The sequence below is a fragment of the Falco naumanni genome, chromosome 4 (assembly GCF_017639655.2).
Source record: "Falco naumanni isolate bFalNau1 chromosome 4, bFalNau1.pat, whole genome shotgun sequence".
Classification (NCBI taxonomy): Eukaryota; Metazoa; Chordata; class Aves; order Falconiformes; family Falconidae; genus Falco; species Falco naumanni.
Window position 1 is genome coordinate 6,212,113 of NC_054057.1, and position 12,453 is coordinate 6,224,565.

At 43.5% G+C, this 12,453-nt stretch overlaps 1 protein-coding gene across 4 annotated transcripts; it reads right to left on the minus strand.

Annotated features, from left to right (window-relative positions):
• Positions 1 to 5,376: 5,376 nt before the first annotated feature.
• OXSM (3-oxoacyl-ACP synthase, mitochondrial) lies at positions 5,377 to 11,555 on the minus strand. Of its 4 annotated transcripts, none has more exons than XM_040592545.1 (3): positions 11,434 to 11,555; positions 8,642 to 9,659; positions 5,377 to 5,972 (listed from the first exon to the last, which is right to left on the minus strand). In XM_040592545.1, exons 2-3 carry the CDS (start codon positions 9,622 to 9,624, stop codon positions 5,570 to 5,572), a joined length of 1,386 nt encoding a protein of 461 aa, XP_040448479.1. In that variant the 5' UTR covers positions 9,625 to 9,659; positions 11,434 to 11,555; the 3' UTR covers positions 5,377 to 5,569. The 4 variants fall into 4 exon arrangements, with proteins under 4 accessions (XP_040448479.1, XP_040448482.1, XP_040448481.1 ...); XM_040592548.1 differs by lacking the exon at positions 11,434 to 11,555 and adding an exon at positions 11,124 to 11,314; XM_040592547.1 differs by lacking the exon at positions 11,434 to 11,555 and adding an exon at positions 11,128 to 11,313.
• Positions 11,556 to 12,453: the final 898 nt, after the last annotated feature.

The window sequence follows — 12,453 nt, forward strand, 5'->3', positions numbered from 1 at the left end:
CCTTGTTCTCACTGCAGGCTCACTCATGGCTTGAGAAATCATAAATATGATCCAAAGTACACTTAGAGTTTCCGTGCTAGAGAAAGGCAAACCATCACCACCTGATAAGCAGGAAAATGTGCTGACCTGCAACTAGAGAGCCTCTGTTAGCTTTTTATTCAAAAAGTTGCTATATATGCCTTGAAATTATTGCAGTTTAGCATACACTTATTCTTAATTTTTATTATCAAACCAGAGAACTATGAATCACATTTTTACTGAAAAGAAAACCTTTTTCTCAGGACTGCCTTCAGGCTTTAAGTGGATGTTAATTTGAAATGGTTTAGGAACTGGCAAGACATTATTTTATAAATTCTTTCACTAGTAAAAAATATGCTGTATGCCCGAGAAAAAAAAAGCCTTATGTGCAGTGAACTAAACTAACCTGAGCAAACAGAAATAAGGAATATTTTCTCTCTACACTAGCAGAACAAGCTATAGAAGTCCAAAATGAAAGGAGTTTTATCATTTTAACAAACTGTTTCTAGAGACAGCCAGTAATTGATCCTGAGCAGTGGCTTGACTTTTGTAAGATTTCAGCAGACACACGTTGCTTGCACTTTTTCATAACACATTTTTTTATTAGGCTCCTTTAAATAAAGGAGTTCATGTCTATCATCATAATTCCATGTTTTGGAATTATGGAAAAAATTTTTATTTCAAATGCATTTACTTCTAAAACTGTTAGTTTAAGTAAAAATCTTTGATTCAAATCAGAACAGTACTTTAATCTATTTTTACCTGGCTTCCACTTCACCAATGAGTAAATAACTGGGACTGAGAAAAGTCTCGGGTGACATTCAGGTTCTTAGCCTCAATGCACATTTCAACAAGGAAAAACCAATACAATTACCAGTAGCAGCCAGGAATCAGGCTCTGCAGCTTTTTGTTGAGGGGATATGTATATTCAGACAGATACCTCTTTTAACATCAGTTGGATTGCTAAAAAGCCTCACAGTTTCATTTTGATAGTTTCCCATACCATCCTCATTGACAAACTGATGAAGCATGGACTAGATAAGCAGTGGATTGAAAACTGGATGAACTGCCAGGCCTAAAGAATTGTGATTGGTGGCGTGAAGTGCAGCTGGACCAGCACAGCACCCCATAGATCTTCTGTCAGTCCAGTACTGTTCAACACCTTCATTAATGACCTAGGTGATTGTCACAGCACTATCAAAACTATCAAGCTGCAACAAGGCTTTTACCATCCCATACCAGGTTAACTTCAATGAGTAGTTGCCACGCCTTGCCCTGGCACAGCCACCAATCCCCCACAAGGTTTCTGAAGTCCATCTACTGTCTGAGCTGTTTCTTCATACTCTCCAGGCCAGCTCACCCTGCTTCTTGCCCCTGCTGCATCCCTCTCCTACCTCCAGGACACACACTCTCTCTTCCTTCTGTTTCTTCAAGGTCTCTTTTCATTGGTTTCTCCTCTTCCATCCCCCTTAGAGCTATTTAACTACTTAGCAGGAACCAGCCACAGCTGCACCTTATCCACATCAGCCAACCCACTGCCCCTGAAGCCAGCCCACAGCTGTATATTATCAATGTTAATGAACCCAGCTTCATTCCTCTACAGTTCTTCTACAGATGATGGGATAGAATCCTCAGCAAGTTGGCTGATGACACAAAACTGGGAGAAGCAGTTGACAGACAAGCTGGGTGTGCCGCTATCCAGATGGACCTGGACGGGCTGGAGAGATGGACTGACAGGAACCTCATGGAGCTCAGCAAAGAGAAATGCCAAGTTCTGCACCTGGGGAAGGATAACCCCATCCATCATGCCCCCTCAGGCTATCCAGCTGGAAAGTAGCTTGGCAGAAAAAGCCCTGGTGGTTCTGATGGACCGGCTGCCCTTGCAGCAGAGACCAGAAGCATCATGGGCTGCATTACGAAAACCATCAGCAGCGGGCTGTGAGATGATGTGAGAGATGATCCTTCCCCTCTACTCAGCACTGCTGAGACATAGCTGCAGTGCAGGGTTCAGTCCTGGGCTCCCCAGTACGTGAGAAACAGGGACATACTGGAACAAGTCCAATGAAGGACCATAAAGATGATGAACTGGAGCATCTGACATGAGAGGATGAAAGAGCTATCTATGACTGTTCAGCCTGGAGAAGAAAAGGCTCCAGGGAGTCTTATCAATGTGTATAAATACCTAGTGGGAAGAATGAAGAAGAAGGAGCCAGACTTTTCTCAGTAGTGTCTGGTGAAAGGGTAAGAGGCAATGGGCACGAATTTAAATACAGGAAATTTCATTTATATATAAGAATCTTCTTACAGTGAGGGTGACCAACCACTGGCACCCATTGCCCAAAGAGGTTGTGTAGTCTCCATCCTGGGAGTCACCTAAAACCCAGCTGGGCATGGCCCTGAGGTACCTGCTCTGGCTGGCCCTGCTTTGAGCAGGGAGGCTGCTCTAGGCAACCTCCAGAGGTGCCTTCCAGCCTTGGCCACTCTGTGACCCTGCCTGGAGCATTTGCCTTTCACAAGCGTGTTGCACCACTTCAGAATTAGGTTTCAAAATAAACACTCTACCAGCATTTCCAGGCTTTGCTTATCAGACTGTAAGTGACTCTAAGTTTATGAGTCTAAATATTGAGCTTTTTTAATCCAGACTCTGGACTATTACATCTCTCAATTATTAAGACGAAGGGAGCATTTTAAGGGAAAGCATTCTGTTTTAATATGTTGGTCAATTTGCCCATTTATTAGCTTAGCAACAGAGAGATCTATTTCCCTTTTATGTTTGCAGCCACCATAATAAAGCAGTAATTAGCAGTAAGTAGTACCTGATCAGGGTATGGGATAAAAAGAGATGACTCCCAACAAGTACATAAAAACAAAACCTATATGAACAAAATTAAAATAGACAGGGGTTAAACTTTGGCCCTATTCATTTAAAACAAAATCTTAATTCCCTACAGGGCACACCATTTACTGCTGTAACTAGGCCTGTAAAAATGATCCATAGTCAAAACGCCTAAAATAACTATGGTCACAAAGCTTTCATGGTTTAAAGGTTACCTGCAGCGGATGATTAAATTGCAATGAGCTGAAGTGAGGAGAAAGATCTTTTAATCATTTCAGTTTCTGTTTTATTTTTCTGTGTGACAGTATAATCTGTCTTTTCATGGCTGGTACAGAAAAGTCTGCATCAAACAGATCCTGGCATGGTCCTGGGGCCATGTTCTCTGCTATCTGAGGGAAAGGAAAGCATTATCTCTGTCACAGTATTAATTACAGGTCTGCAGCTATGTAACAAGATTGGGTGAGACAGGCTGTACTTGAGGTCCACAGTAATACAGCGCTATCTAGTCTTCCCATATTCCACCCATGGATTACAACTACCTGAAAAAATACTATCCCCAGAAGAAATTTGCTGGATGATTCCCTCCTCCTGCTAGCTCTCTCCTGGAGGCTGAATTCTTTAAATCAATTCCTTTTTGCATACAATTTGCAGAGAGTAATGTTGAATTTCATATTCTGCCTTTTATATTGCATGCAATCCAGATCCTCATTCATTGTACGGCTACTATTAATTATCACAGGCTAAGAGGTTTTGAGGTATTTTTCCTGAGAGCAAATTCCCATACTCTCTCTAGCTTGTATGCTTTCACATTTTCCCTTCGGTAATATATTATTTTACTTTCATGCTTTTCATTCGTTAATCTATTTTGGACTGCATTGCTCTGCATGAGCTGAGCTTCTGAAAGAGTCTTAATCACTCTCCAACTGCATTTTTCTCATCATTCTCTTTAAATTTCTATTCAATAAAGACAGCAAATGCAAAAATTATGCTGTTCCACATCAGCATTCAGACCATTTTTATAAATAATGAGGTTTTACGGTACTGCTAAGCCTCATCATAGTCCATTAATAATCTCTTTCGAGAACGTAATTTACTTATGCTATAGCTACTTCATATGTCCTTCATTTCAAATCCCGTGAGTTACTTTGCCTCCGCTTACAGAGGTCAAAGGCTAAGACTGACATTTTCAAGAAGAAAACTGGTGAGAAGTCTTTTAATAAACTAACCCACCAACAGGGATATCTGACTTCACTCACATCTGCACTATCAATGAAGGCACTACTTGGCTAAGATACTGACTGGTGCCAGAAGGAGCAGCTAAAGTCTTGTTCTTTGCAACAGACAACCTAAACGTCCATCATTATGTCAGCTTTATGTATAATTTCATTTTCCTGTTCTGTTTCTTCCCCTTTTGTGGATAACTGGCTAGCTGAAAAGGGTCACATAGACATAGTCCAGCTGGCTGGACAAAAATGCACATCGCTCTCAGCTTATCTGAAGTAAAGCAAAAATACACTATCCTTGGCTGTTCTTGTTACACAGTAACAGGAAGATTTCGGTGGGAAAAGAATGTTACAGGTGGGAACAGATAACTACAGAAGAGAAACTAGGGGCGGGCTTGGTATTTAGGCAACTAACCAATAATGAGCTTAACTTTTGTAATATGTATGAGCTAATTATAACAAGGCATAAAAGGTGACTGTAAGGTACAATAAACGAAGTCTGCTGATCTCTCATATTGAGTGACTGTGTCTTCCCTCCGTCGCGACACCCTTTCTCATCCACAAGACTCAGGTTTATTTCTTGCATGTGCCATTTTTTTTCCCTCTCCTGCCCCCCCCCCCCCCCCCCCCCCCGCTTCCCCCAAATCCCTTGTTTTTCCAAGTTTTGCTAGCTCTACTTTTCCAACTTGGCAAAACCACCAGGGGTTTCAAGAGTCTTTTTCCTTTCTGTGTAACTATTTTTTAAAACCTCAATACTATACTTGAATATACCTTGCTATTCTTGTCCAAAATTTCAGAACAGGTTATCACCTGCTAATTCTACCACTGTGCCACATGGAAGATGTATAGGCTATGCTGTACGCATTCTTCACTGTTACTGCTCCACACCATGGCTAATGAGGTAACACAACATATGGGAATGAATAAAGCTGAAAAGAAAATGAACCACTGTCAGAAATCTTACGAACTCCTATATTATTGTTTGCTGAATGTCATCTGTGTGGTAGAACGTGCATAAGTCTACGATATTTGAAACATCTTACAATGAGGAAAAAGACAGAATTGTAAATGGAACGGGTAACAAAGGGGAGGTCAGTCATAAACCATTTATCATCACGTAGTAAGTCATCAAGTCATTACTGTGGAGTCCTAGCTTGTTAGCCAGTCTCCATTTCGCATAAATGTTCCCAAGCAATTTCTGTGTCACATGCATATGAAAAATCTATCTTAATGAAGTAAAAACACAGAACAATCAATGTCTCCTCTTCTGGTCAAGAACAAAAGCTTTACCACAGAAAGGTCTTTTATTTATTTTTATTAAAATAAGTTCCCTCTTTCCAAGAGAATTACTGATATAAATCTTAGGGTGACTAAAGTTCTTACGTCTCAAATGAGCAATTCTCAAAGCTGAGAAAAGATCACAGTACACACCAAGGGTGACAATACAGAAAATCATTGTCAGTCCCATTTTTCAAGACATGTACAGCATAAGTTAAATGCTTGCAAAGCACAAAGTGGCATTAGTACCACCAAAGCCAAATGAATTTGTGAGTGCTATACGCCGTTTTTCAGTTTTCCACTCCTGAGCTGTTAATGGAACATAATTGAGATCAAACTCTGCCTCTGTTTTCTCTAAGTTTAGAGTAGGTGGCAAAATTCCATGGTAACAGGACAATGCAGTAAAAGCTGCTTCAATAGCTCCTGCAGCCCCCAAGAGATGCCCGGTTGCTCCTTTTGTTGAGGAAACTGCAATATTATGTGAATGGTCTTTAAAAAGCCTCTTGATTGCTCGATTCTCAGCAGCATCTCCTAGAGGTGTAGAAGTTGCATGTGCATTGACATATGTTATGTCTTCTGGTTTGATCCCGGAATTTTTTATTGCTGCAGACATACACCTAAGGAAAAAAAAGACAGAATTCTGAAATTGCCATTACATTTTTGTTGCTAAAATACCTGTACAAACCAAACACAAAAGAATAGGATGTTTTAAAATGTTTATCAAATGTGAAAATCTGCACGACATACTTTACTAGAGATGTAAATGACAAGATATGGATTCATCTAACTAAACACACTAGCATCTACATTTAGCCACCTAAGAAAGATAGTAGTGGTGAGGCCCACTATAAAATCAGACTTGCTGCTAAAAATCCCCCAGTTGGGAAAAATACAAAGAAAAAGTAAGAAGATACAACAAACAATCCCTACAGACTACATTAATAAAGCAAAAACCTTTTTCAATGTAAAATTTGAAAACATTTGACAGGGAAATAACTACCTGAAATTATTGCAAAAATTTAGGTTCCCTCCACTGAAGTTTCTCTAGCAAAACATTAATGTAACATTCAGTACAATGGTCCAAGAAATCCTCTTCCCATGGTAAGTGAAAAGAAGATTCCCTAGTCTTTACATTTTGTTTTCCCTCTTATTTACAGTATTAGGGAATTATGAAGAATAATTGCTCTATCAAACAAAAATATTAGGAAATTAAAAAAAAATTCTGCACTCATCTTCCCTGCGAGCTTTTGCATGCTTTCCAGAGGCTAGAAGATGTCAAGGAGACAGCACAAATTCCTATATATATAATGAAATTTATTGAAAGTCACGCTCTTCTACCCTGATACTATGTTCCATTCTGACTCCCCATGACCTGTGGACTGTGACTGCCTCTATAAAACATGCTTTTTTATGACAACCACAGAAGGATCAATACAGCTCCATACTGTGATTTTCTCACAGATTTCCCCCAGAAATTAAGAGATGAATCACACATCTCCTTGCACACACAGGTTAACTACATATCTCTGAGCAGAAGAACACTGACTCTTTGAAACTTACGAAAAATAAGGAAATAAAAGGAAGCTCAAAAGAAAAAGATACCACAGGCTGCTAAGCATCCAGCTTAGCATAGGATGGAGGCCAATTATGCTCACTGTCACTACACAGTGAGCCAACATCCAAGCAAAAAATATTACTGATCAACCATGAGGGAAACAGATACATTTAGTTATGTTAGCTGCAAGGAATACATTTACTTAAGGAGATGACACATTAATTGTGTTGAACACACTCTATATGCATGCTTCTGAGTCTGGCTTTGCCCCTCCCTTCCTGCAGGTTTACTTCAACATGTGTATTAGTCTCCAACTGAAGTAGTTACTAGAAGATGAGAAAAAACATATTACCCTGAATTTTTTTGATGTGGCAAATAAAATTCCTTACAGAAAAGAGAAGCATATACATTTCAGATTTAATCTATGTACCGCTGCAGTAATGAAATATTGGTTTGAAGACTGTATTAAAATGTATTATCTCATCTCAAGGGTGGAAAGGCTCAACATTTTGGAGATACCAAGATTAAGTTTCAGCTACTTTCCCCTATGAATTTCATTTATATGCTACTGCAATCATAAAATATATGAAAATTCTGTTACAATATATTGCCATATCATCTCAAGGGTAAACAAGTCTGAAAATCTGAGATAAGACACTCCTGATTACTCAACACACACCTAAGTCTGCAGAACAATTAAGTATGAATCAAATAGCATAGAGAGAAACTTGGTATACTACACTTCCTGGAAAATCTGTTAACCCAATAAATATGCAAACACAGGTCTACAATACCATGCAGAAGTTTGATCTATTTTTGCAGTGATATATTGAATTCTTTTATTAAATATTCACATATATTCAGAATAATGCAAACTAAATCTTTACTAATGATTCCAGTGTTAGCAACAGCATTCAGTCTATTCTAAGCTCACAAACTTACACATGTAATTTAACCGACAATTAGGTCAATGATAAAGATGAGTATCATCTACTTGTGAACTGTTTTTTATAAGATTAACAATAATGAAGCTTTACCATCTCACTTAACCGTACTGAAGTGTATTTCTGCTACACCCCTACACCAACACTCTTAGCTGCATCAGAATGAAGTATTTAAACACAATTGTTGCACCACCATATGACTCATGTACTTTCCCTATGAAGAGCTGAAGTCTTTTCTAAAGAAGAATAGCCACAATTAATGCTAATTACATGTATGGTAATTATTCTAACAAACTGTATCCTCCAAGTGCTCTACAGCTTTGTCACTTGGGACTTCTTCAGGAACGCTATTCCACTTTCAGACCACAATTAATGACATGACCTGCTTTTGCAGTGGTGTCTCTTTTCTCTATGGACAAAGTCTGAGGAACCTGAAAAGGTTCTATCATACTACAAAAATCTTTAAAAAGAGGTTTCCGTTGAGACTTATTTGTGTGAACAACTGTAGGCAGCAAACACAAAACATTTTCACATAAAGTTTTCATAACTCTATGCAAAAAGGCTGATTCTAGCAAGAACTCACCTTTGCCTTGTTACTGAAAAAAGAAAACTGGGGCAAAACCTTACCAGAAGCTCTTTCATTTTTCAGATTAAGTTTTCAGGCTTTTGGAATATTAATTCAAGATTGAACAGCATTTCTCTAGGAAAAGCATACAATAATAGAAACATATGCACCCACTACAATTAACACATGAAATTGCCTTCAAAATCAACATATAGTTCTTACCTGAACGCACCATCTCCCTCTGGATTAGGTGCTGTTATGTGGCAAGCATCACCAGACAGTCCATAACCTAAAACTTCAGCATAGATCCTAGCACCTCTTTGTACAGCGCGTCCATATTCTTCCAAGACCAGCACAGCAGCACCCTCTCCCATTACAAACCCTTCTCTCTGCGCATCAAATGGTCGACAGGCCATTTTAGGGCTTGAGTTAAAGCTTGTGCTGAGAGCCCGAGCTCTTGCAAATCCAGCCAAGGACAAAGGACTAATGCAAGCCTCAGTCCCTCCAGCCAACATGACATCAGCATCACCAGCAGCAATAAATCTAAAGGAGTCTCCAACAGCATGTGCGCCTGTGGTACAAGCCGTTGACACCGCATGATTCGGCCCTTTCAATTGGTATTTAATGCTGATATGGCCTGCTGCCATATTGACTAAAATCTTTGGGACAAAGAATGGGCTGACCTTGTTATAACCCTTTGTTTTAAACAAAGCGGCCGTATCAGAAATGTCTTCCAGTGGAACCATTCCCATCCCAATTGCCACACCGGCACTTAAGCGATCCTGTTCAGACTGGGGAGACCAGCCAGAGTCCTTCATTGCTAGCTCTGCTGCACCGATGGCCATCACAGTGGCAGAGCTCATGGATTTGATCTCTGACTTTGACACAAAGCTTTCTTCGCTGAACTGACCCTCCTGGTTTCCCCTTGGCACACAAGCAGCCACTTTACATGGGACGCCTGCATATTCTTCCCCATCTAGCGATGTAATCCCACTGTCTCCTTGGAGAAGGTGCTTCCACACAAACTGAGTCCCCACACCAAGAGGGGACACTAAGCCAATACCTGTAACAACTACTTTCCTTCGACATACAGGCAGTGACTTGCTGAAAGCTCTTCTGTGGTTTTGTAAATGCAGATTTAAATTCAGATTCCAGAAATGAAGATTTGCAATCTTTAATAGATCACGTGAGCACTGTGAGAACATGGTGGAAATTGATCACTTCAAGCACATTTCCGTAACTAGGGGGAAAAAAAAACCACAAACACAACAATAAAACAGCCAATGTGAAAAACATTCCAAGTACACTAAATGAATAACCTGCTTTTTAAATGAAAGCCTATTTTCAGCCCTGCAGAAAGGGATGAGGTTTCCGTGTCTGTAACCAGGATTAGTACGTGTTATGGCAGACAGGGCTTAGAAACATGTTCATTTTGTGAATGCCTCTAGTGCGCTCTCCTAGCATAAGCTGCTAATGGGTATGACTTTGCACCAGCGTGGACTGTGAGGCACTCTCTGGTTTTGCTGCAAAACTCCCCCTGGGGCTTTAACCACAGCTGGCTGGAGGGCTGGAGGTATCAACAGTGAACATTAAGAGCTTCATTCTTGTAAGGGAGAAAGTGTGCGTTCACCTGAAAGTGTATGCCCTACCATTATCATGTGAAGGATGTTGTCATCACAACTTTTATGTCAGGCAGAATGGTCTACAAAACTCAGAACAGGAGTCAAGAAACTCCTCCTGGTTCTGTCACCAAGGTAATTACCTATCTTGGACAAGACTCCTCGTCTTTCTACCCCCACCTACCCTTTATCAGTCTTGGGGTATTTAGACTGTCGGGGGCAGTACCTCAAGTGCATTGGAGCAAGATCATAGAATCACAGAATCATTTAGGTTGGAAAAATCCTTTAAGATCAAGTCTAACCGTTAACCCAGGACTCCTAAGTCCACCACTAAACCATGTGTCTAAGCAGTGCATCTACACGTTTTTTTAAACAATTCCAGCGGTGGGTGATTCCACCACCTCCCTGGGCAGCATGTCCCAGTGGTTGAAAAATGTACCACGCCACTAGATGCCACGTTACCGTGAGGTCTCAGGTGATGGCAGAAGGCCACTGCTCAGCACAAGCATTTCAGGTGGGGCGAGAGGCCCGTGCCACGCAGCAACGCGCTGCAGCCCCTCGCTCTCACCCTGCCTCTGCCACCACCGCTCGGGAGCCGGCCTGACTGCACGTGGCCGGCATGCTGAGCAGGGCAGAGGCTGCAGCTCACCAGCACCTATGCTATGGGCTTCAACGGGTCCTCGCCTCACAGAAAGGGCAACCTGGCATCGCCAGGTCTTTGGGCACATGCGGGGAGCCGCATGGGGACCGTACGGGGCCACCGGGCGAGCGTGTGCCTGCTAAAATAGACAGCCCTGCTCCTTCCTGCGTTGCGGCAGCACAAGTACGCAGCAGTGCTATTCAAAAAAAAAAAAGCTAAAACCAGTCCTTACTAATATGGGTTTTTTAAAGGAGCCTGCTTTAAACCCGGACCCAAATTTGCCATTTTAATTTTTTAAGCCAGTTAACTTGGATTTTATAAAAAGAGGCAATAACGTATGTGCAGAGGTCTTTACAGCAGCGCGTGCCTAACAGCCAAGTGCAGCCTTCAATAGCGGTATAAAATAACCAGGAGGCCTGGCCTGACCCACGCAGCGCTACGGTACCTACTGTGCGCGCCGAACAGCCACCGGGAGTAACTTGGAGTAACATGCCCCCGGGAGCAAGAGCTACCGGGCGCCACTGGGAGTTCAAAGGGCCTTAACTACTTTCAATGTTTACACCCTGACGCCACGGGGCTCCCCTGCGACACCCCAGGTTTCAGCCGGGCTCGCCCCGCCCTGCGCCGCCACTGCCGTCCCGGCCCGCCCTGCTAGGCGCAGCCTGCCCCGCCGCCCCGCCGCCGGCGGGAAGCCCCTCCGCTCCCGCAGGGGCCGGCGAGCCCCCGCCTGCCTCCGCCCTAGCCCCTAGCCGTACCTCCGCCGGCCGCGCTCCCCCCCCCCCGCTCCACGGTGGTTGGCTCTGCCTCGCTCCCCCGCTCCGACGGCGCGGTGCTGCACCACCCGGGAGGCTGGGGGGGGGGGGGAAGTGGGGAGGCAGGCGACGGCTTTGTAGCCGATCCCCGATGCCACGATTGCTGAGGAACCCGGCAAGGGAATCGGTAACTCGGCGGTGGACTGCGCGGCCCGGCGGCGCTTCCCGCCCGCGGCGCGCGGAGGATGGTGGCGGCACTGTCTGGAGGCGGCGCGGCTCGGCCGCTTGGTCGCCGGTGTAGGCGGGCGGGGGGCGCGTCCGCTTAAGTAGCCCGATGAACTGGAAAGGGCAAGGAAATTCCTTCCTCCGCCAAACCGCATATTTGAAACACGCAAGGGAAAAGTAAAAAGCCTACCCCCCCAAAGGAGCCCACGGTCTCAGCGATACACAGGAGGGTTGCGCTGAGGTCGTGAGGGAAACTGTCGTTGCCCGTCGGTTCCCTTAATGCTGCATGCGTACTGCAGCGCATTTCAGCACTGAGCTGGCAGGAACTGTCAGAACTCCAGCGGTAAACAGTACGTAACCAGGTAGGCCATCACACACATGCACACTGCCGTCTCTGCCAGGCCTACTTTATGTTCCACCGTAACTAATTCCTTGGCACAGTTTTCCTGCCTACGCTTCGTTCCCTTGCTGTAGTCCCAGTCCCCATCTGATCTCTTGTTATGCTGCACCCTTCAGATCCCCATTCTTCTCCAGCTCCCAGCTGCTGACATTACTGGCAGAAAAGACCTGGGGGTGCTGGCTGACAGCCGGCTGAACATGAGCCAGCAGTGTGCCCAGGTGGCTAAAAAGGCCAATAGCACTCTGGCTTGTATCAGGAACAGTGGGGCCAGCACCCTGTACCAGCACTGGTGAGGCTGAACCTTGAATAATGTGGTGGTTTGGGCCTCTCACTTCAAGAGGGAAGTTGAGGTGCTGAAGCGTGCCCAAAGAAGGGCAACAAAGCTGGTGAGGGGTCTA